Raw genomic sequence first — 25,002 nt, forward strand, 5'->3', positions numbered from 1 at the left:
ATATGTTTTTCAGCAAGGAAAGAAAATCAAGCCATTAACATGCTTTCTCGAAAATATAGAGAAACTATACAGTCATTTGTTCAAGTAGAACGTTTTAATTCGAAGGGTTTGTGACGTCATAGACAGGGTCGAAGTCGGGAATCCAAAAGTTGAGGAAATTAATGAAAAGGAAACACAGGACAAAAAAATCATAGTCAAAGTCATATAACATAATAATAATTAATAATTTAATGAATTTCTATAGCGTCATATATTACACTCTATAACGCTTTACAATTTATTTCCAAACATAAAATATAGAAATATATATATATAGAAACCCTCGCACTCTGTCCAAGCCGGCCCATCAGAGCCCCAAACCGTGGCTACTGCTAGTGCTCGCCAAGCCGATTCAGACAGAGTACCTGCGTTTCACAAAATTTTAAACTCTACTTTAACCCCAAATCCGCACATAAAGCTGAAGGAAAAATAGAAAGAGAATAAATGAATATAGAGAATGATTGCTCCAGTATGCTTATTCTTATTTCATTTCCGCAACTGAACAAGGCCATGAAGACTGATAGAAAACAGCTAGAAAACCAAACGATTTACAGAAAAAATATGTCAGCCATGCATGCATAGCCTCTTGCGCAGCCGCTGTAAGGCGCTTCCGGTTCCCGTCATTCCTACTTAGTGGGGTAAAGACGGGAACCGGAAGTGCCTCACGGCATCTGCGCAGGAGGCTAGTCTCCTTCACAGTTCCCTGCGCCATCTTGAAAGGTAACCGTTCTGTGCATCGAAGCTAGAACAGCGGTGACCTCTCTATAGAACCCTTTTTTTAACACCTTGAACAATATTTATTCACTTTTCTATCATTGCAAGGTCACCGCTGTCCTCGCTTCGATGCACACTGAGGTATTACCTCTCGATGGCGCATTGTAGTGTGAAGGGGACAACTGCGGTGTTTATTTTGAGCTCAGCCCTATCGTGTAAGTTTTACCATTCTAATAGGACGTTTGCACGATGGCATCATTGACCTCTACTACCAGACTCCCTTACACACTTTCTTTTGTTCGGTTAATTCTCATAAGGGAATACAAATTTAAATAAGAAAGAATAAGAAGCATTATGGTAGTGGGAGTCAAATAACGCCTTCATGTAAACGGCTTATAGTATCAGTGTTTAGTTTAGTTTAGTTTATTGGGATTTGCCACAAACATAATACAATTAACAACAACATGCAAAGCTAAGGGCGGCCGGAGAAGAAAACAGGACGATAGCCCCAATTGAAATTCAACTCCTTACGTTAATTAAGAAAATATAAAATATGTCTGTTTAAGGCCAAGGTAAAACGCCGCACCCCACATGAGCCGAACCCAAAGCGGAACGTACAGTCCCAAAAATAATGCTTTTCGGTTCAACCTGCCGTGAAGCATGGTGCCTGACCCGGGCCTAAAACTTAAGAATACTTATATAAACAAACTTATAAATTATTACATGAGCATCACAGATTCAGATCAGTGGATTCCATGATTAGTTGTTCATTTAATTTATTTTAGTGTTGTACATATACGATTTCAATTATTTATTCTGGTGAGAGCATGCAGTGGTTAATACATAATTCAACCCCCCAACTCCCCAAATCCGCACATTTCATGGCCATAAAGTATCAAACTATTACAAATTCCTGTTATGACTGTATTTTATTGCATCAGTGTTCGGCATCACTATATCAGTACTTAACCACATGGTCAGCCTAGTCTTGCAACCATGCTATTAATTTTAATTCTAGGAGCTGTTAGAGTACCGTAGAAGTAGTTCAGTATCTGGAGTGGATAACGGCAGTCATAACACCACTAGATGTAAGTTTTTAATAGGCAATAATACTCATTTATTTTATGTGGTTTTGTATCCTAAAAGCTAAGAAAGGTAAGATTACAGGCGCTTAGGGGTCTCTGGTGTTTATGGCCAGACTCATTATGAGGGCTTTTTGTGATTGATTGGCGATCACAAATCACTTGATCCCTAAATTTTTTCATACGACTGCGATATCCCTGCTCACAACCACAAGGTAACCGGATTGATTATATTCTATTCACAGCACGTATCTGGGGGAAAACTTAACCTTCAAGCTAAGGGGCTCGGAGCGAGAGAGCGTCTAAAATTAAGCAGCTTGACAAACAGAATCATACCGAAATACGTACAAATGAACAAATTCTAATTCCTAATAATAAAAATCAAACTGAAAAGGCAAGGAGAAGAGTTAATGAGAAATGATACTGCAGGCCGGACGATCTCTGTCTAGAAAACACAGTCATATAGATAAAGGTCACATTACAGATATATTTGATACGTTCTTTATATTTTAATTATATAATCTAAATTGAAACCTTTTTACTGCTAATTCCGATCCTAACATCTGGTAGACTATGATAACGAATCAGACGCGGACGGAGATGAAGGATTGTAATGGTCTGTAATTCTCGTTCGCTGCACCTGAGACGTAGTCAGAGGGGCCTGAGGTTTTCTCGGTAAGCGGAAAGGGACGGACCATTGGATATTTTAAGGAAGTGATTGCGTAAATCCTCCCAAAAAACCTATCCAGCAAGCACTTCACCGAGGAAAACAAATATCGCGCAACCGCTCCTTCCAGTAAAAATATCGAGAGCAAACACAAAACAAATGCCGTCCCCCCCTCTCCCCCCTCCCCCCCCCCCCCCCCCCCCCCCCCCCCCCCGAATTAACTAATGGTTCATCCCTAATGAATGTTCATTGTTTTACTCAAAACCAAACATATCTAATCAATCGTCTTGTTGCGGTAAAAATCAGTGTGAAGCTACACGGATACTAATAGATTTAAAACCTTTTAAAGTCTTTTAAAGACTTTGAGGGGTATTTGTTGAACGTTACTATGGTAACGCCGATGGAGCTGAATAAACTTCTTCTGGTTACCAATTAAGGGCGCTAGTACAGACGGATTGAGTTACATATCGCGGTGTGTTTATTTTCCTTCATTCGTAGATACTAAATAGAGTTCGTTCACTGATATATGTTGTTGTTCACCGACTCAGTATCTTAAAGTAAACGTCCTTTCCAACCAACGGTCTTTCTGGTTTGAAACAGCTGCACGCTCTGAGTATTTACCGCTGCACTATGCGCATACACAATCTGGTTTGAAATTCAATCTGTCTAGCGTAGGAATAATCATCTGCCCACTTAAAAGAAATTTTAAACCAAGTGTGTTTAAAATGAGGATCTACTTGGAGCTATCTACCTTAATATTGATTTTCAATGCACGTTTCTCAATTCCCTAAGGTACACAATTAGTATTCACCATCCTCGCCGCGGATGAGATAGTCTAGTATCCGAGTTCTTGTAAATTAGAATCGAAATTGAAAGTACGAATGAAAGATAGATACACTTTTGAATATTCGATTCACTTAGTATGTTTGTGAGTACCAGCATGCTCTATCGGGTGCCTTCTTAGCACAACAACAATTTATCAGCACCATCAAATGATGTTTGCACGAATTTTGCTGGCATTCAGAAAAAAAGGTACGTTAGTTTCCTGGCCTAATACCTAATTTAGCACTCGAGCTAGCACTAGCACTACTACTTGTATAGCACGACTACTTCTAATATTTATCATAAATATTTGCCAGACAAAAATGGAGTCACGAAACCAGTTAACAGTCACGAACATTGTGCTAGTTGAAAAATTGTTATCGCTAATCACCTCTTAAAGTACAGCAGTGGCACAGCTGAAAGCTTGTGAATTCGCCTTTGGCAGCCGCTATACATGCAGTCCATGTATGACCCCGGAGCACAGCTGTAACCAGTTTGAATTAGTTAGGGTTGGATTTGAGAGGAGGGAGGAAAAACCGCAGGGCCTGAAAAACATTTCATTTCGATCTGTTGTTGTAGTCTAGACTCAATGATGAATATACTCGATCTTTCCTTTTTAACTTTTGTTTGTTATCCTGTCATCTTTTATCTAATCTTTTTTATATTAATATTATATCTCCGATCCTCTGCTCTGCTCTGCTCTGCTCTGCTCTGCTCTGCTCTGCTCTGCTCTGCTCTGCTCTGCTCTGCTCTGCTCTGCTCTGCTCTGCTCTCTTCACTGAGCTTCAGGAATTCTTTTCTCCTCTAGCTTTTTTTCTCTTTTTATGCTCTTTTCTTTCAATAGTCTTTCTGCTTATATCTTCCTGATAGTACTCAGCATCTTTGATTGTCTGCGATAACTGTCGGAAGCAATATATGTAGAAAGTTGGAATTCAAAAACATTCGGTGAACTACATAAATGATTCTATAATAAAAGGTATAAACTAAGCGCCGGAAAACCTTAACGAGGTGTTTTCTTATCATTCATTCATTCATTCATTCGTTTTTAAAGCCAGCATATACACCTGCGAGGTTGTTATTCCATCTCAAATGACTTAATCTGCACAATAAAGGTTTCGCAAGTGATTATAATCCAAGCAAAAATACGCCGTATTGCTGTATTAATATCAATCCTTTGATTTAAAGTTAAACGAACCAATTTTGAACAGGATATTACAATATTCTATTTCTGATCTGACTAATACTTAATCAAAAATGACGTAGGGGTAAAAAAAAAAAAGTTCATTTGTCGACAAGCGGTAAGTAGAAAAGAAGGTGATAAGTTTAAATCAGTATGTGGCGCTGTGACTATCTAGAAACAAACTGAAACCAAAAATCGTGCACTCAATCACAAACGATCCCTAGACTGAGATTCGTTGAGCCAGAGATTAGTTAGGGGACGATTGACTTGCTTTATTGGAAAAAAATACTCCATACAGCGGCCAGGAAGAAATCTCAGTCTGTGAATTCAAGGAGAAGTCGCAACGAATAATAGTAAGTCCAGGAATTGTGCATAGTCAGAGTACGAAGTCACTGGTTGACAGGGATTTTTTAAGAGGAAAATCCTTTTGCATTTTTGGCATCTTCCTATATACGTATAATTAGGGACTTCTTCAAAGAAAAACATGAACACCTTGGAAAAACGAATTAAGAATAATAGGAATGATTTTTATCGTTTTTTATACAACACTTTTGCAGATGAAAGAAACTGATTGTTGGATAAACTTCACTAAGTTGAAAAGAAAAAATTACTCCGAGGGATCAAAAAGGATGCGAAAGGCTTGAGTTAAAAGAAAAAACTCCATCAATTGTACTAAGAGAGAGGGAAATGCGAAATTTCATGAAAAATATTGGACTCATTTTTTTCTTTTTGTAGAAGATAGATATCTGTCATGACATGCTTTTTAGTGTGGAACTTCTTTATACTATCCACACTTTTCCTTTTTGTTACCATAGAGATCACTTTGTCTCTGCAAGTTATATAGACATAAGCAGTATTAGGTGAATTTATCTTTTCTAGTCAGTTTATATCGAGTCGGTAAGTAGTAACTTGACGGATCGAGACCGTAGCTAGAAAACACGGCGCGTTTAAAATTGAATAATAAAGTTTATTTATATAGCGCTCATATCCATGAGCATGTCCAAGGCGCTTTACAACAGGAATATATGCATAAATTATATATATGTATTTACAATATTTACAATGCTACGTATTTAAAATATTAATAAGTAAATCTAATTATAAAAGGAAAAACTTATCTTAAAAGCCTAAAGGCAATATGCATAAAAGCAGGAAATGAATCAAACAAAAGAGATCTAAATATATTTCCTATTATTAAGGAATAAAGTAAATAAATAAGTTTTAAGCTTACTTTTAAAGGAAGCAACAGTAGTACAAGAGCGAATCTCAAAAGGGAGCCTATTCCATAATCTGGGAGCAGCAAAGGAAAATGACCTGAAACCATACGTAGTACACCTAGCTTTAGGTTCAACCAGAAGTTTGTTGGAGATAGATCGGAGAGCATAAGAAGAAGAACGATAGCACAGAAGATCAGACAGATATGTTGGGGCAAGGCCATGTAAGGCCTTTTAGGTCAGCAACAGCATCTTGAAAATTACTCTGTAGTATACTGGCAACCAGTGCAGGTCAACCAACACAGGAGTGATGTGGTCAAATTTCCTGGTGAAGGTGACAACACGAGCAGCAGAGTTCTGAATGCGTTGCAGCCTCTCCACGACATATTTAGGAAGTCCATAAAGTAGAGCATTACAGTAGTCTAGTTTAGAAGAAATAAGAGCATGGATAACCGACTGAGCAGCATCAGAGGTTAAGTATTTCCTGATAGTTGACAGATTCCTCAAATGAAAGTAAGATGATTTACAGATATTGTTAACTTGGAGCTCCCCGGTCATACATTGGTCAAAAACAACTCCAAGATTAACGGCTGACATACAAGGGACAATGGTGTCGCCACAGACAAGAATTTCCCTCAAGGAAGGACGATCTTGAAATTTAGAGTGGATGCACATAAGTTCAGTCTTATTATGGTTTAACTTTAAGCCATTGGAAAGCATCCACCTAGAGATGTCGGTTAGACATTCCTCTAACGATTGTCTAGATTGCACAAGTTTGTCATTGCCCTTAAAAGATATATAGAGCTGAAGATCATCAGCATAGAAATGATAGTTAAGATTGTGTCGCTTAACAATGTCAGCCAGTGGAGAGGTGTAAAGCAAGTAAAGAATAGGGCCCAGTACGGAGCCTTGCGGAACTCCAACATCGAGATTAACAAGGCAGGATGAGCAGTCATTGATATCAACAAATTGCTTTCTGTTAGAAAGGTAGGATCTAAACCAGCTTAACACAACATCACCAATTCCAAACCGATAAGCAAGTCTATCAAGTAGAGTATCATGAACAACTGTGTCAAAGGCAGCTGACATATCAAGGAAAATAAGAATAACACAGTTGCCAGCATCAACTGATTGAAGAATGTCGTTATAGACACACACCAAAGCAGTCTCAGTGCTGTGCATAGCTTTATAAGCCGACTGGAATGAATCGTGAAGATTATGGTCCATTAGATAACTGTTTAACTGAGATGCAACAGCCTTTTCAATTAGTTTAGAGATAAACGGTAGATTAGAAACAGGACGGAAATTGGAAAAATCATCATGGTCTGCATTTGGCTTTTTGAGAATAGGTGTAAGTTTAGCAATTTTCAGAGAATCAGGAAACACACCTTGGGAAAGAGAGAGGTCGATAATATTTGTGAAAACTGGTATTAGAAGATCAAGACACTCCATCAGGAGAGAGGCAGGTATTGGGTCAAGGCTACATGACTTCGCAGTAGACCCAACCAAGCGTGAGACATCGTCATGGTTTAAAGCTTCAAAATATCGAAAAGTAGAGGAGCAAGTAACAGTCTCTAGTTGCAACTGAGTTTGAGCAGATAGAGTTTTAGAAATAGCAATAGCAACTGAAATCACACTTTGTTACGGTATTCCGTCACTAGAGAAGCAAAAGTACATGCAGGCCTAGGATCGAAGATATCGCGGAATCAGAAACAGGTACAATCGTATGTTGTTTGACAACAGAAATGCTTTGAGTTTTGTCCCTCTCTCTCTCTCTCTCTCTCTCTCTCTCTGTGGATAGTTAATGGTAAGTCTTGGTTAGGGAATTTTTAGACGGATTTTCTCAACTACGACTATAAGAAAAGCGAAGATCGAGTAAAACAAAGATTTTAGTAAATAAGTAAAAAATTCCGAATCTTTCCGGTCGGAAATTAATCAGGATAACCTCTACTGAGAGGTTATCTACAAATTCTGAGTAGAATATTTTGGAAAATGGCTGTACCATCGTAAATCATTCTGCGGTCCAAAATTTCCAATTTTTTTTTTTTTGATAAATGCATTGTAAGAACCTCTAAATTCCCGACCGGAACGGAATTTCACTTATACCGCTTACTAAAATCTCAGTTTCGAGTTCTTTCATTACAGTCGTATAGTTGATAAGATCCGTCGGAAACACCCTTACAATTAAACCTTATTCATCCTAACCAGTTTTTTTCTGCTTTTAATGGTAATCACCCCCCACGCTCGGTGTCCTAATTGCATGAGTAGTATGTATATGGGTCTTAGCTTAAAAATGTTCTAGGAGCGAAAGGAAATTACCACAGCAACGACTAAATTGATTTTCAAATTTACTTGAGACGTCTTTTACTTCGTGAGGTCTGCGTTTTTAATACCTACTCGGAAACCAAAAAAGGCAGTTGTCAGGTTTTTTTTTTTTTTTTTTTTTTTGCATTTAGAAGACAGGCATACATTTTTATGGTGATTTCCGTGAATTTATATCAATAAGAGAGAGGATCAGGAAAACACAACTTATCTTCATCAAAAATAACTATTCTTAAGATGAAAGACTTAATTGAGGAGCACTTGTTAAGAGACGTGTGGTGGTCGACAGGTGTGGAATAGCTAGAGTTCCAGCCTTCTAGGAAGAATAATCAACCTTGGTTAGCGTCAATCAACTCAGCGACAGTCGCTTTGTAAACTATCTATTGCACGAGAGCCAAAATAACTGTTAGTAATCTTTAATATTCCTAAAGGAATAAAAATGTCAGCCATGTTCACTATAAGTGGTTTGTAAACATTCCTAAGAGAATATTAAAAGTGGCAACCATGTTGAACGATGTTCACTATAAGTGGTTTGTAATCATTCCTTAGAGAATATTAAAAGTGGCACCCATGTTGGATGGTGTTCACTATAAGTGGTTTGTAATCATTCCTAAGAGAATATTAAAAGTGGCAACCATGTTGAACGATGTTCACTATAAGTGGTTTGGAATCATTCCTAAGAGAATAAAAGTGGCAGCCATGTTGAACGATGTTCACTATAAGTGGTTTGTAATCATTCCTAAGAGAATAAAAGTGGCAGCCACGTTGAACGATGTTCACTATTAGTGGTTTGTAATCATTCCTAAGAGAATATTAAAAGTGGCAGCCATGTTGGATGGTGTTCACTATAAGTGGTTTGGAATCATTCCTATAGACTAGAATCAAGACAATGTGGATTATGTTATTCATAGATGTTTTTTTGTTTTTGTTTTTATCATGGTTTTAAAGGTACACAAACGTCGCAACTATCGATAACGGTTGGATGGTCATTAAAGGTGTTTTAACTCGTGATCATTTCTAAAGGAATAAAAGCTTTAGGTGCCTGTTTAGGGGGAAATATTTTCATTATCTGACGATAAGTGGTTAGCTTGTTATTATTCATTCGATAGTAGTGGCGGTTTCATCACGTAACCATAACTTGGCCAATTTTTGTAAATCCCTTAATCTCTTGCACACATATTAGCACAACTTCTAAGGTCCTGGCTAAAAGAGGACAATTGTTGTTACCGCGTTTATGCTTTGTCGACGTTTAGGTTAACCCGCTTGGCACTTGCAAAAATAGCTACGCGTCACAAATTTTTATTGCTTCCGAAAGCTGAGGTGACTTTGGCTCCAAGCGCAAGTCTTTTCTGTTCTTTTCTCACCAAGCAACGGTTTCAAAAACAACAGGGCGTCTAGCACTGAACCTTCTACATTCAACACTACAGTTTATCAATTCAATTTTACTGAATTTTCTGAATGAAAACCGATCGGTTCTAGAAAATATATTTAATGAAGTTTCTGGGAGAAAATAATATTCAAATTTCTCACTTTCCGTGTTGCACAAGAAGCGAAAAGGATAAGTAAGTAGGTAAGTAAATTTCTAGAAAAATTTCATTTCATCCGCTATTATGAGATAAATTCCGTTTGAACGGATATATTCAGTGCTATTATCAGTGAAAATATCGCCGGCAGCAAAATGTGTTATGTACTATATCCGTTTTCAATACTAAAACCGTCAGATATTAGACTTAATTATTGATATATTTTTGCGGTTTTGCCGTCCTCTAGATAAACAACACCTCTGGTCCGATCTATTCAGTTTATTTTAGAGTGATTAATGAAGAGAAGTGTGATGCAATAGGATAACTGAATGTATATTGATAATCATTTAAGTATATAGTAAGTATTTTATTCCATTTTAAATGCTTGAACCCCGCCGGATTTATATCATTGAAAGCTCGGATATAATAAAAAGCTTTTAACAAATGAAAACCTCGTATATTGTTCATCTCTCTTGTATTCGATCCCTGATTCTCTTATTGTCACTGACTTTGATTCAATCCAAAGACGCATGCGCACTTTGAGAATCATACTTCTCTTCCATCTCATTCTTATTATTCATCAGCTCTTTTATCTTCGGGACTAAACTCATTTTCCATTCGTCATGATTCACTCTGCTATTTAATTAGTTCGCTGTTCACACCAGCCTATAATCCCTGTGTCATTTATCTTCTTTCACTTCTATCTCATAAACGCGCCACGCCGCTCCTTCTGATGATGCCGTGTGATAACATTCATTTATAACATCCGTGATTTATAAGAATAACGGCCTTTAATCGCTTGTCCAGACTACCCCTTTCTTTTTCTTCTGCGTTTAATTATTATTGTCGTCACTTACTTTAATCATTGTTTTAATTTTTTTTTTATATGATTTAGATAATTATGCTGTAAATATATCGTTTTTCAATTGTAAAATTTCCATGATATATATTGTTAATAAACTAGTATTATTGCAATATTATACACCTACTTGCAAGAAGGTTGTCATACAAGAATAGAACAATTTAGTAATTTAGTAATTTAGTGAGAAAGGAATACATTAAAAGACAAAAGAAAAAGTTCAGCTTCAGTGATCTTCTTTTGTTTTTTAATATAATTCCTATCCCACTAAATCACTGTTCTATTTTCGTATGACAACGTTCTTGCAAGTAGGTGTATACTATACATATAATATTCGATTTCTTCCGTTTTTCTCTTCAGTCGTCGGCTCCAAAGCATCCTACTCTGCTAGTATATCTTTTAAGACATCTTGAATATGACATATGTGTATATAATTGAATAATATAAAAACCCTTCATTATAACTTATCTTATACCATAGGACATATCTTTCGAACTGATCTAGAAATCTAGGGACAGCGAAATACTAAAAACACATACATCCTTCGTAGTTCATCGTACGAAAAATTTAATAAGATACAAGCGGCTCTTTGAATAAAGTCCAATTTCTTTCTTTTTTTTACTTATTATAATGAATACGTGCGACTACATTATTCATATGATTTTTTTTTTTTTTTTTTTTTTTTTTCTTCTTCTTCTTCTTCTTTTTTTTATATTTTTCTTCTATCAGCACCAATTATCCTGTCAGGATATTAAATAAGTTTTTGCCGATTCCTATAACTAGCTAACACTTAAGCAAATTTCTCCTGACCACAAACTGACGTGTTTTCTAGAAATTGGTAGATAAAACATTGTCAACGAGTTTCAGTCGTGTGCCATACTAATTTAAACAAAAAGCGTCCAACAAAACGTGATTAGTTTGTGCCTATATATTACTTAAGGTTTTTGGGTCGAAACGAGGACCAAATTTCCGAGTGCAGCCCTTACGGAGCGGTAATTGCGTTTTTCAAACTGAATGGGTAAAGAATGGAGTGATCTTCTTGAAAGCCAGGATTATGGTATTATAGCTTACTAAATGTACCTAGTCGATGTTTCCTCTGAATTTACTGATAACTGTAGAATCGAGACTTCGGATTTTTGGGGTCTTACGAGGTGAACGACGACAAGTTCTCAGCTATAATTTCCATTAGCTGAATGTCAACAAAACATAAAATATTAGCCATTTTAAGGAAAAACAAGTATTTGTTAGCCCTATCTGCCACAAGTAATATATTTTGGCGAAAAAAATATTGGTTATACTGCATCTATAATAAAGTGAGGAAATGATGTGTCTTGAGTGTACGAAGAGAAAAAGCCGGATGTTATTAATAAAGTAAACACTGTATATTGGTTATTTTTCTTCTTCTTTTCTTTTCTTTTTTCTTTTATTCTTTCTTTATTATTATTATTATTATTATTATCTTTCTTTCTTTCTTTCTTTTCTTTCTTTTTTTGGGGTTATGCTGACGGATAATAAATATCATTTGGGTTTAATAGATTATATTGTCGACATGCATTATATGCGACATAAAAAGCACTTTCTGAGCACCTGTTTTACACCGTGTATGTCACCGAACCGGAATAAACGTGTACGGGTTATAAAAACTTGCTCACTCTGACTTAAAAAACCAGGTTTATTTAAAGGTATAGATGATCTTTCAAACAAAAGGAATATTTTGGTCACATCTGAATTTGGATCACTTTTGCGTGATTGACCCTGAATGGAAAAAAAAACAGGTTTAAATGGTATAAGTGGAAGTTATCCTTGAAAACAAAAACAATATATTGATAACATCAGTTTTCAAGAGAAGAATAAATCCAACTTGTCTACTCGGGGTAGTACCGGAACCATTAGCCGCCAGTAGAAACGAATCGTATGCTGATCAAAGGATACATTTAAAGATGTATTATGAGAAACAACCACGAAAAAAAAAAGATGAAAAGAATTTTGAAGAATTCTTTTAAATAAATTTTGAGCACTTCTTCTTAACTCAACACATAATATACTCTAACATCTTTATTGATGTTCTGAACGTGGGAAATTAACTCAAAAAACTGAAAATTAACAAATTTATACATCAGCTTTTTTATGTATCTGTCCACAGGCTTCCCAGACTCTCAGTTCGTGGATTGGGAGATGGGCTTTTTGTGGCTTTATGGCTGACTTCGGCCGTTGAAATAGTGCTTGAAGTTGGGAGTTTTGAACTACGATTTTTATGTTTTTGTTCTTCAGCTTTTTCATACACCGTTTCAATTTAAGACTTAAAATCGTCTAAAAACACCCCAATAAAAAGGAACGCAAATATTTTTCGAAGATCGAAATTTAGCTTCCTGGATATGATATGACAGTGGTAGTGTCCCCTCGGAATCCCAAGAATGCAAAATGAATTGGTATTAAAATTCTTACCTTGTTTTTTTCCCGTAAAATTCGCTTAAACACTCACAGTCTCTTTTCGTCACATTTAGTTACACTCTGTGAGTGTTTACTACACATATTATACTATACGAAATTCATCGTTAAAGTAATAAGAGGACAAGCACATAAAAAACTGATGTAAAATTGGTTTTTACTGTAACAAAAACGATAAAAACTAATCGCTTTTAGTGATCAAATCAACCAATTATCATTTTTAAAATAACCAATCAGCGCGCGAGAAAAAATGAAGTTTTTGTAAAATTCGGTTTTTGAAGGAGAAGGTTTTCCTTTTGTTTCTTCATCAGCTCAAGTTTTCTAGAACTGTCTCAATCTGTTTCCTAAAAACAGAGCAACAAGACAAATCGTTTGTAGCTGCCAAAGACTTGTCACTTACAAAAGCCATGTTCTCTGCTGATTGGCTAAGCTATGATCTATGTTCTCATTGGTTAAACAGACCTCGTCATTCCTCTTAAAATATTTGCGTATGAAAACTGCTGTTCACTAGTCTTCAGGAAAGCCCGTAAGATATTTATACTACTCTTAATTGTTCTTATTCCATTTATAAGTACATTCCATGTCGTTTCCTGAACTTGGAACGAGAAAAGGTTGGCCAAAAATTGAATTTTTTTAGCTCATATAAAGCGGCTTGCATCTGATGCTCATGTCCTAGATTTTCATACATAGGAGAGTTTGGAAACGATTTACGCTGGGTAAGGTATGATATCCATGTGTGTTCCTTCGATCTATCAAAAAGTGCCTTTCACACGATTGTTTTGCCCCGATCAGTATAACAAATTATCCAGCTTACTGTAATATCTCATAATACATTTTTAGTTCTCAAAAGAGTTGTTTTGACATTTAAGAATATCCTTAATACTTCAGTTTTATGTCTTAAAAGTCTCCTCTTGGACGGCAGTTGGAAGCTTTACAGTGCATGTTACAAATTAAATGTAGTACGACGAATACCATTCGAATATTCTTTCAATCTTAAGATAATATATAACGTCTCCATGAAAACCATTTAAATTTTTGGATCCTGCGTTTGATAACAGCGTTGAATAGTGTCAAATTTAAAATGGTAATTCACGAGCATTTTTTTAGTCGTAAAGAGAAAATAATTTGAAAGCTCAGAAATTAATCGAAGGAACACTTCAAGGAACTATCAAAAATAGAAAGTCCTGTTAGTTTTGAAGAGTTGAGTCAGAGTACTAGTTACTATAACTGAACTTCCCATGCAGCCTTCATTACTAGCAGATGCGAATCTCTGCCAATTTGCAATATAGTTTAATTAACCAAAACCTTATTATCTTTTCGATTGATCCTTCATCATATCTTTGACCTGATTTCCTGATAACTTTTAATTACTTTAAATCCAAAGAAACATATAAAACATTTAAAAAAAAAACAAAAAATTAAAACATCTGATGAGAATGATCTTCAGCCAAGTAAATTATTTGTGATTATAATCTTTACTAAAATAATTATTTCAGTTCAGAAATAGTAAACGTTTTCATAACGACATGGGAAAATAAAAGTTCGTATGTCCTATTAACAGTTATTAAATTTTAAGTTCATTCCTTTAAAAAGTTTGAATATTTCAATTTGTTTTTTAATTGTTTTTATATTAGTCTTAGCTTAATATTTAGTTTTCATAACACGTCGTGTTCAAATCAGTACCTCAATTAAATATTCGCTAGATTTATGAAAAGTCAGTTTGCACACATGTCAAAATTTCATTTCCAAGCTGCTCATCTTAATTCAAGGTTGTTGTTATGTATTTTGTTCTTTTTCATTAAGCGACAAGCTTGAAAATTTAAAACATATTTCATTTTATATCACTATTGTATTAAACACACAAGGGAACTGATTGCAGTATTCTTCGGTAGATTTTCAACAATCCATAATTAGAAAGAGAAGGAGTTCATTTTCTCTTGATAATTTATTTTCACTCAAAACGTCAGTAATTTCGCTTATTTTCTTCTTATATTTGAACTTTAGACGATAATATCCTAGGGCTAGTGCTGTGTCAATATGTTTTGATAGTATTGTTAGTCCTTTCTCATCTATTCATTATATTTATTTTGACCTTATATTTTTATACTATAGTATTTAGCCTGCGGTACTCATGGTCTGCGGTTGCTGCGCAAGCGCCCACTCGCAATACAATAACCGGATGACATCCAATTAATGCAGGCTATTTATTCTTCGTCTTGGAACACTTTTTTTTTACTCACAGATTTTTGTGGATAAAGAAAAGAAATTACTCACTAGTTCTAATCATGGCAGCTTCAAACACGTCTTCAGCGTCAACAAACAGTACCTTTACTGAAGAAGACTTGCTTCACGTTCCATCAGGATTCCATGTCCAAACTCAGTTACCCTTACTGATACTGGCAGTAATCATTGTTATTGTCAACGGAACAATCGTTGGTTTGTTCGTCAAGAAACGTTCTCTCAGATCATTCACTAACTACTTCCTGGTCAGTCTTGCCATATCAGATCTTCTGACTGCCTTCCTGGCCATCCCATTCTTTATAAGCTGTAACGCTACTGAAAAAAAAGAGATCTGTACTGCAAGTAATCAGTTTTTTGTCTTCACCACTTTATCAACTATCTGCCACATCGCTGCCATCACAGCTGATCGTTACATCGCCATCTTGAAGTCACTTCGATACCAAGAATTGGTGACTAAGAAACGAGTTCAGCTGGCGACTGCCACAATTTGGTTGTATTGTTCATTCATGACCGTCATCCAGTTGTTCTGGACAGTCTCTAGTGAAGAAAGTCTCAACGATATACCCGACGAAGTCTACCGGAAGAAGGAACTTGTCTACACTATCATGTTCGTGATATTGGGAGTAATCCCAGTACCGTTCATGGTATTGGCATATTGCCGTATCTTTGTACAAATTCTTCGACAAAACAGAAAAGCGCGTCAGCACAATAGCTTGATGGAAAGTGGGGTCGAGCGACTACCGACGCGCGAGCTTAGAACTGTTTCCATGTTCGTATTGATGCTATTGGCGTATGTCTTCTGTTTGTTGCCTAATGCTGCTTTGAGATTGGAGTTGAATATCAACGGCACTTTAGATCGTATTCCCGTGTACGTCTTACACATTATTGCGTATTTGCGTTTTATTACGTCTTTCTTGAACCCGTGTTTCTATGGATTCGGTAAGCATGATTTCCGTAGCGCCGTGGGCGATCTGTTCAAAAGATGTCGCCAGCGACGCAAAAAAAACCGCGACAGTTTGCGCACTAGTTCCACTCGAACCTCGGCGCTATGAATTCTTTGTTTGCGCATGACGTCGTAACCGCCATCTTGGTTGAATTTAACAAAAGATTTGTCAATGAATTCCTTTGTCATCAAACAACATGGCAGCCGTGTCCTTTGTTGTAGCAATAGGAGTATACAAACTAGTACAGAATATCATTTAGCTATGATGATTGGAAAGGCATGCAAGGGGGGAGCGCACTTGCCTCTCAAAGTAAGGTACGTTTGTATTGGGGGGTGGGAAAGCTGGGGATTAGCAGTAAACGTTTTAGAAACAGCTGTAGCTCTCTCTTTTACCTCTTCCCTCTGGAGAAACAGCTGAAGACCCCCCGGGTATCCACTTTATATTAACTAACCAATATAATAGGGAGGAAAAAGAACCACTGAGGACGTAAAGAAACCCTGGCAGTACAAAAAAACATATACGCTATTATATGTATACATGCTCTTCCTGACTTTAAATTCTACTTAATTTGAATGGTCATCATGGAATAGAAATGTAAATATTTAACCGAGACGCGAGTCTTCGAGCGGCGTGGTAAATATTCTCCATATTCACTGAGCCTGAGGCGAATAATTGTTTTAGCATACCAACTTGTGTACAGAGTAACTTATTTTTATATACAATAATTCAATAAAAACAAACAAACAGAAACTTTTAGTTTGCATGACAAATTCACGCATAAATTTTAGCAAAACTTTTAGGCCATACTTCGTTGCCTTTTTAGTATCGATTGGAATGGCATTTACTTTAAATTTTTCAATTTCCTCATCGGAAATAGTAGCAAAACGATTCCCAGCAGATGCCATTTTGTTGCCGACTCAATATTCCGAGATTCAGAGGTGAATATCGTACAATATTCACCTCCAATTAACCAATGAGCGCGCGCGTTCTTAGGAAGTACACAAGTTGGTATATGGTAAAGTAAAATGTAGCTCATTACAACATGTATTTAATCTAGAAGTAACTGATTTTCAAGACAGATCGTAAAAATATAAAGATTGATGAGTGTAATAAAAAGATGATTATCATAAATAATCAATAACATTTAAGCATTTCTAATTGGTTGTCATATATAACTGAAGTATCTAAAAACTATTAATTATGTCTACTAACAATTAGTTTTATGACTTTCTAATGCGTTCCATTCTAAACCAATCGAAAAGCAAGGAATCATATATTATCCAATCAGAACGTTTGTTATAAATGGGGTAATCTAAAGTGTTATTGGTTCCATTGATAACAAGTATCCGTACTTGCATGTGTATTTTTTTGATTGTGTTGTTTGACAGCCTTACTACTTTTTTTAACACATTGGACGGTTATTCACATGTCATGATAACTTACATTGAGTTTGTCTGACAAAGGAAAAATGTTTGCGTTCTAATAAAAGGCCGGCGCTTTGTAATTAAGTAACTCTTTGAGTTTGTAGAAGACTACGAAAGATACCCTCAGGCTTCCCAGCAAGCACCGCAGGGGTATCATGATCAACCACTAGACCATTGTCCATGACGATAACGGTATCGTAATCCATAATGGTGTTTATGCGATGTGCTATGGTCAGTACTGTACAATTTGTAAACTTATATCGTATGACTTGTTGAATTAATTGATCTGTCTTGAAGTCTACATTCGCCGTTGCTTCATCCATCACAAGGATCTTACAGTTTTGTAGTAAAGCTCTTGCAAGACAAAGTAACTGTCTCTCACCTACACTAAAACCAGACCCAAACTCTCCGATAGAAAAATTCAGTTGGTTAGGTATTATTTCGACCTTGCTTTTAAGCTGTACTTCTTCAAGCGCTTTCCAAATGTCTGGCTCTGCAAATAGGTTAAATGGATCTAGGTTTCGCCTTAGGGTTCCTTCAAAGAGCACAGGGTCCTGGGATATCACGGCTATTGTTTTCCGAGCAGCCTGGATATTAATGGTACCCAAATCTACACCGTCAATAAGGATCTTCCCATGAGGCTCAGGCATGCACATTAAGGCGGATACCAGTGACGACTTACCGGCTCCTGTGCGCCCAACAATACCAACTTTTTCATTAGGTTTTACTAATAAATCAATCTCCTTAAGAACCTTGACTCCATTCTCTATGTACTGCAGAGAAACATCCCGAAAATTTATTATCCCCAGGTTGGGCCAATTCTCTGGCGGTAATTTCTGTCTGCTATAGCCTGGTTCTGGGGGTAAATTAGTGTACGTCATCACTCGCTCGGCTGAGATCATTTGGTTTTCTACTTCGGTTGCCATTAGCAACCCAAACTGGATACTGCCGAGGATGGTGAATGTTAGGGTGATCAACATACCAATGACAGCTGTAATAGAAGAATTTACAGAACTAATCTTTATATCTAGTTGTTAAATGGTATATACCTGCTAGTGGCCAACAAATAATAGGCCATTTCACGGATCCCGTTACTCAACCTCAGCCTTGTCAGCGTGTAATTATTCTTTAGAATTTGACTACAGTCCCCAGTAATGAAAGGAATTTACACATCAACGAACAGTTGAAACACTTGAAAATTCCACAGGTTGTGAGCAATTTCCAAAGAATATATTAGACATGGTCTATTGCACATGGAATTGCTCTATTTCATAATGACGTCACATCAAAACAAACTATTGTATTAACGCTAGGGATCATGGTCGCTGGAGGGGAATGGAATGACAACAACACATCTTAAATCACAATGAAATTTGGTTTATGAGCTGGTGAAGGCAAGAACAACTAAATATTACGCTAAATATCTCTAAAGAAGAGAATTAAACTTAAATTTATCCTAATTTTCTATCATTTTAGCCGATGTAAACAAACCGTGACGTCATTATGAAATAGGGCAATTATCCAGGAAATTCACAAAGGAGAGCCGAAGCAGTGTGTCGAAGAAAATTGGCATTAACCTCATCCTTGTGTTCAGGCATGTTCACCAAAAAGATAGGGGAACGGGGAGTCGGACACGGGGAATCACTTCAGGTGAACGCGTGCGTTTTTGGTGGTAAAATTCCCGCCAAGCACAGGAAGACCAAGAACATGAGTCACGAAAGGAACATTTAGAGGGCTAGTGAAAGATCCATTTCTGTAATTCCGACATAAAGCAATATAACATTCTAACTAAGATTTTGCAAAAACATTAACGCTAAAATGTAAACCTGAACTTTAAGGAACGTTCGCCTCACCCCTCCTCGTCCCTTAAATTCCCTACGTCAGTCTAATACCGAACTGAGAGTACAATATACTTCACAAATCATATATGAATACGGGGGACAAAGACCTTTAATTACCTTCATCATGAATTGCCAAATAACCAATAATTCCCGTAGCAGTCACAATCAAGAAGCCAATGAGGTCTATGCTTTGTGTAAACCAGTTGGAGGTAGATATGACAAGAAAAAATGCTTTCGTGTGTTCATCCAGTAGCCTAAGAAAACAAACAAAAAGAACTGAGTCAAGAAAGGATATAGGAGAAGAGTCTTCTGCGCAACTGAAAGGCATTGCTGCATGCGCACATTAGAAAAATCATGGGAATCATTGAACAAAAATAAGAAGCTCTAAAATGGCTTCGTCGACTGAATGTCAAGATGTCGTTTTCATGAAGGTAGGTGACCTTGCTGCTTGCAATGACGCAATGTTTTCAATGTACCCTGGGGAAGAAACGAGAGACTTGTCCCAATCATTAGGTTCCCCCTTACTTCCCGTCATTTAAAGTGTATTGAACCGATGTGTATTGAACCGATTGGTATTCCAAATATTTATGGCTAAATGTTTTTGTTTTAAATACCAACATTGCGGTCGCGTCTTTGATATTTTATTTTTCGTAAACATTATATAACAAGCATAACACGATGTGCTTACCTTAGCATGCGATTTCGAAACACCAGTTCGTTTTGCGATGTTCGAATGACTTCAAGTCCTCTCATGGTTTCGGAGATGTGAGCGTAAACTGGACTGCTTCGAATCGCCTCCATCCTCTTCAGCTCTCGAGAGGTCCTGGCATAGTAACAACAGGCATAATAGAATAGCACCAAAATAGGTATAAAGGCTATAATGAACCAATAACTGGAGATAGACGTAAGGATAAGAACGCCAATGGTTTTTATCGTGAAATATGCTGCGCTGTCAAACAGTTTGGGAAGTAGGTCATCTACGCTTCCGATGTCTTTGGAAAACTTGTTTAAAATGCGCCCAACTGGATTCCTATCAAAGAAAAGCACCGGAGACTTAATGACTGCCTCTGTCATTTTCGCATGGAGTTTTCGTGATGATCTTTGAAAATAGCTGTAGAGAAAACTTTCACAGATACTGCTAAGGAACAATGCGCCAAGGACCAGTCCACCATAGGTGCCGAGAGTAACGGCGCTCTTTTGCTGATGAAGGGGCATGTGTACCAATTGTGAAAGGTACCAAGTTGGAGTCAAGTCAAGTCCTGGCAACACAGAAATGAAATCAACTGTTAAACAAAAATCATTTAAAAAAACCACCTCATGATCAGATGCGGCAAGTTCTCTCATGTCTTGTCTGTCATCCTTCAAATTTACAATAAGCTCATCGGAGCTTTTTGAGTGACGCAAGCCAATACCCAGAGACCTAGATGTGGGAGTTTTGAAGCTCGTATGTAATAGTCGTACCTTTTGAGGATAAGTATAGCAGCATAAAGCAGATAATAGCCATGCCAGCAGAGCCTGTCCTGAAGAAAGACCAGTACAGCTTATACGTAACTTGACCAAGGAGTCTTTCTTCATCTTTTTCGGTTAAATCACTCAAGCTCTCATTGCTACCACGCATTTCTCTTGGCCCTGTTCCAGTTATTATTGCAGATTCAGCTTCCTGCTCTCCCACTGTTGCCATTGTTTCGCTTCCCACTGTTGCCATTGTTTCGCTGGTCCACAATAGCTTTTCCTTTAAATCTTCGTATGATCCTTGAGCCTCAATATGACCTTTTTGTAGCACTACAATCTTGTCAGCAGATTGAAGGTATTTCAGGTGATGTGTGACTAGTACTCGAAGGCGACCCGAAAGTTCTTTACAAATGCACTCATCAAAGATATGCTGTCCGACCTTCGCATCTACGGCACTCAAGGGGTCGTCCATCAAGAGGATGTCAGCATCCGAGTACACTGAGCGTGCCAGACCTACACGTGCCCGCTGACCACCACTAAAAGCAATTCCCCGCTGTCCTACCGTACTAAGGTCTCCTTTGGGGAATTGTTTGATGTCTTTTGTAAGATCACATATATCTAGGATGCTCCGATATTTTGCCTCATTAAATGTCTTGCCAAAGATGATGTTCTCACGAATGGTCCCAGAGAAAATCCATGGGATTTGCGACGCGTAAGCCATAGTACCGTAGCATGAAGTTTCCCCAGACGTTAGCGGAATTTCCCTCTGGATGGCCATCAACAGTGAAGACTTACCACTACCAACTGGGCCCGTGACTATGACTAGTTCATTGGCCTTCAAGTCAAGGTCAATGTCACTAAGTACGTTTTGCTGTTCTTTGCTCCAAGCAGCAGAAACGTTAGTGAATACTATCGAGTTATGCTTCCTAAAGTGAAAGCCATCGATGTTATTGTAGCCTTGTTCTAAGTCACTGTAGTCCGTCGAGGGATCCGATGTGCACAAAAACTGTTCAATTCTGGTCAAAGAAACATTCGCGTCCAGAAAATATCGAAACGAATTATCAACATCAACAAGAAGGCACATCTCGAAGATTACAAATATGTAAGACATGGAAAATACGTCTTGGGATATCATTTGTTTTCCTGAGTATATAAGGGTTAATATGGAGATGAGCGTTGCTATGACAGCGACGTTTCCTTTCATTGAAGTATTTACTGCGTAAAAAACATTCCTCAGACGAATTAATCCCATTTCTTTTCTGAAATTAAAGTAAAAAAAACAAAAACAATAAAGTTAGAGCTTGAATTTGTAAGAATGTCGCGGAGGTTAGCCTACTTCTGTGGTCCAATGTCGGCTGGTAGGTTCTTGTCAGCCCAGACGGTGGCCGCTTCTTCGACCGCTCCAAGCACAGGTAGCCCAAAAAGCAGAGCGGTCAAAGATGGACCAACGTCTAGACTAGCTGGCTTTTGGCCAAAGCAATACCGCCCTACAATTTATTAATATTGATCCTTGGCCGACGACTTCTCGGTATACGAGAGTAAAAACTCGAAGAACTAACCTCCTCAAACGTCGAACCGTTTCCATGAACTTGTCTTCCCAAGCATGTATCTTGACTGTTCGTATACCCGAGATGATGTCATACAAGACTGACAGCCGCTTGTCGGTGACTATCGACTGAGCTTTACGTAACGTTTTAAATTTTCTCGCCATCATGATGCTTGTCATCATAGAAACCATGATGAAACAGGCACCAGTGAACGACTGCCAACCATTTAGAGCCCACAAGAAAGCAAATGAGGCCATGATTGTGAAGGGTGCTACGATCATCCGGGACACCATCATGATCAAGTCTTCCATTCTCTGAACGTCGTTCGAAACCAGATTCTGAACGTGACCTTGAGTGGCACATGCGTGACGTCTAGTATCAAGAATCTAAGAAAACGTATGAAATAACACAACTTAGCAGCTGCAAAGTGGGCTAGTTAAAAAGCTCCTTATGTAAGGAAACACAATGTGATATCAGCCTGCAATGTTGCATAAAAGAAACCTGTATGTTTATTTGGGGGCTGTCACAAGTTGCGATGTTGAATGCGACGTCGCAGAAATTCTTGGCTTTCACTCATGAAAAAAACAAAATCCAAAGTATTCACTCCAAAAAACTGTTTGTCTAACTTTTTGTGGTTTACGCCTTTAAAAGAAAAGCTTTACCAAATTATATAATTTTGCATTTTAAATGTTTGGTTTTCGATTTATTACGAGTCAAATTCTGTAACGCAATCATTGTCACGCATTTTCAAAGCATTAGAAATATGAAAATTCGATTAGAATAATATATTTTTATCTTAGTAGATGATTGTTAACTTTATTTCGATAACTATTGTTATTAAAATATTAAAGTGGGTGCAATAAAAACATGATCGAAGGGGTCCACGGAACCCCCCTCGAAGGTTTGATCTTTTCTAGGTAATAAAGTATCCACAAAGTTAATGTTGAACACGAAATGATAGATATTTGCTGTTATAATGTTTAATTTACCTTTAAGTTCCGTTACTAGATAGTAAATTAGGTGATTAGAGCCAATTTTTTTGTCAAACATCGACTAAACAAAAGAGAATTATACACAGTTTAAGAAACGGAACCCCCCTTTGAAAAATCCTGGATCCGCCACTGTTTTCAACTTTTGTGATTTGTGGCCCTCAATAGGACAAAGATGGCGGACCCATGTTGTATATAAGTCAAGAATAGATAATCAATAATCGTGAATGTGTTTTATTGGAGCTTTTTTTAGAATTAAATCGACATATTCCTTTTTCCCAACAATTTAGATAATAGAAGCATATAGTATATGATCCTAGTTTCCTTAGTAATTAAACTATTGGCTTACCAATAGTTCGTATTTTTCGCGGCGAGAATTTTACCTTTTTTTAGATTTATTTTTGATTAAAATATTAATAATTATTAATAGGACTAGAGTGCATACCATTAATCCGTAAAAAATCTAACCAACAAAATTGTACAAATTGATGGGTTGCAAGCATTCCCAATAGAGTTAAAAGACAAAAACATGGCGGTCATTGTGGTACCGTTAACAATGAATGCTAATGAGAAGTATTTTGTTAGATGTACCGAAATGGCCGCGGTGACGTAAACGTACAATCGAAGAATTAGTGCAAAGTTTTATTGGTCTATGGTCTACTGAACTTACTCAGAATTTGTGCAAATTTGCGCAATTTCTTACACTGGTTTTTCACGAATATATGGCATGCACTCTATGATATTATTAGTGATTTCACTCTAATACTGAAATTATATCCTAACTGAAATGTTTGACTTACTTTTTTTTGCACGCTTTCAACTAATGCTACTTTCAAGCGCATTCCCATGACCTTGGTTTGATATTCATAGTGATGATGGCTGAAAACCCTCAGGAGACTTGCGGCACTTATGCTAACGATAGTAAAAATAGCATATTTTCTGTGAAAACGAGAGTCTTCTTTAAGAATATGAAGAAATGCCCACAACAGCAAGGCCAAAAGAAAGTCCATTGCAACTTTGGTGAATTTCAGTACAAGAATGAAACTATATTGTTGTAAAGAAAACATCTTGATTACAGCTCTCCATAGTTTCGGACGTTGGCCGTGTTTCCGGGCATCCATCATTTCTTGTTCCCACACATCATCGATTTGCTCTGCTATTTCTTCTGCCTTGTCTCTATACGACAGTTCATATAAATCTTCATCCTTCAAAGAACGATGCTTTCCAATTTGAAGAAGATCTTTCATCCACCAAAACAGTAACAGAGAAAAGAATCCAGCGTCTTCTCTGGGGTTCCTCCGCGTTTTGGGCTCCATAGTATTCCAAACATAGGAATTGGTGATAATAGATGAGAGGGTCTGTCCGTTTTAGCGGTATACAGTCAGATTCAGCATATGATAATCCATATTTTCATTTCATGTTAATTCCAATCTATTTGTTAAGCAATAAGCCCTTGCACTGAGTCACAAAGGAATTGTTCTGCATGGGGGACAAAATAATAGGCCGTCTTTTCTTATGCAAAATAAGGCAATGTTTGTAAAACTCAAACGCCTTTCTAAGACCTACCTTTTTCACCTCGGATTTAGGCTGAAGTGAGGGCGTCGACGGCCAAAATCGATTTTCACGATTTTCTCAAAATAAAAGTGAAATTATTCAAAATGAACATCAGTACGTTTATATTTGGGTGGATTTTT

At 37.1% G+C, this 25,002-nt stretch overlaps 2 protein-coding genes and 1 long non-coding RNA gene across 9 annotated transcripts; 1 reads left to right on the forward strand and 2 right to left on the reverse strand.

Moving 5' to 3' along the window:
- The first annotated feature begins 742 nt into the window (after positions 1-742).
- On the forward strand, positions 743-17,559 carry LOC116308726 (histamine H2 receptor-like). Of its 7 annotated transcripts, none has more exons than XR_016121537.1 (3): positions 743-968; positions 1,772-1,841; positions 2,081-2,258. XR_016121537.1 is itself a non-coding variant. In XM_031719207.2 (3 exons), the coding sequence occupies exon 3, from the start codon at positions 15,156-15,158 to the stop codon at positions 16,161-16,163; it is 1,008 nt and encodes a 335-aa protein (XP_031575067.2). In that variant the 5' UTR covers positions 748-968; positions 1,772-1,841; positions 15,113-15,155; the 3' UTR covers positions 16,164-17,559. The 7 variants fall into 7 exon arrangements, 5 of the variants coding, with proteins under 5 accessions (XP_031575067.2, XP_088895182.1, XP_088895185.1 ...); XM_031719207.2 differs by lacking the exon at positions 2,081-2,258 and adding an exon at positions 15,113-17,559 and having other exon boundaries at positions 748-968; XM_089039056.1 differs by lacking the exons at positions 743-968; positions 1,772-1,841; positions 2,081-2,258 and adding exons at positions 3,060-3,534; positions 15,113-17,559.
- Positions 12,081-12,973, reverse strand: LOC148906141 (uncharacterized). Its single transcript, XR_016121511.1, has 2 exons — positions 12,868-12,973; positions 12,081-12,177 (listed from the first exon to the last, which is right to left on the reverse strand). It is a non-coding gene; the product is annotated as an uncharacterized LOC148906141 (long non-coding RNA).
- On the reverse strand, positions 17,560-24,980 carry LOC116308727 (ATP-binding cassette sub-family C member 4-like). Its single transcript, XM_031719208.2, has 6 exons — positions 24,109-24,980; positions 22,332-22,705; positions 20,782-22,031; positions 20,009-20,579; positions 19,438-19,574; positions 17,560-18,470 (listed from the first exon to the last, which is right to left on the reverse strand). Exons 1-6 carry the CDS (start codon positions 24,622-24,624, stop codon positions 17,560-17,562), a joined length of 3,759 nt encoding a protein of 1,252 aa, XP_031575068.1. The 5' UTR covers positions 24,625-24,980.
- Positions 24,981-25,002: the final 22 nt, after the last annotated feature.

Source organism: Actinia tenebrosa, unplaced genomic scaffold, assembly GCF_029948245.1.
Source record: "Actinia tenebrosa isolate PJP-AT-01 unplaced genomic scaffold, QUT_ActTen_1.0 PGA_scaffold6__47_contigs__length_16458017, whole genome shotgun sequence".
In the NCBI taxonomy this organism is placed as follows: domain Eukaryota; kingdom Metazoa; phylum Cnidaria; class Anthozoa; order Actiniaria; family Actiniidae; genus Actinia; species Actinia tenebrosa.

What these genes read in the sequence shown, in the direction of transcription:
- LOC116308726 (XM_031719207.2), top strand. Translation starts at nt 15,156, where the DNA reads ATGGCAGCTTCAAACACGTCTTCAGCGTCAACAAACAGTACCTTTACT.
- LOC116308727 (XM_031719208.2), bottom strand. Translation starts at nt 24,624, where the DNA reads ATGGAGCCCAAAACGCGGAGGAACCCCAGAGAAGACGCTGGATTCTTT. An exon ending in ACGGTTCGACGTTTGAGGAG is followed by an intron (nt 22,032 to 22,331) that starts GTTAGTTCTTCG and finishes CTTTAATTTCAG; the next exon opens with AAAAGAAATGGGATTAATTC. An exon ending in TTTGGCAATTCATGATGAAG is followed by an intron (nt 18,471 to 19,437) that starts GTAATTAAAGGT and finishes CTTCTATTACAG; the next exon opens with CTGTCATTGGTATGTTGATC.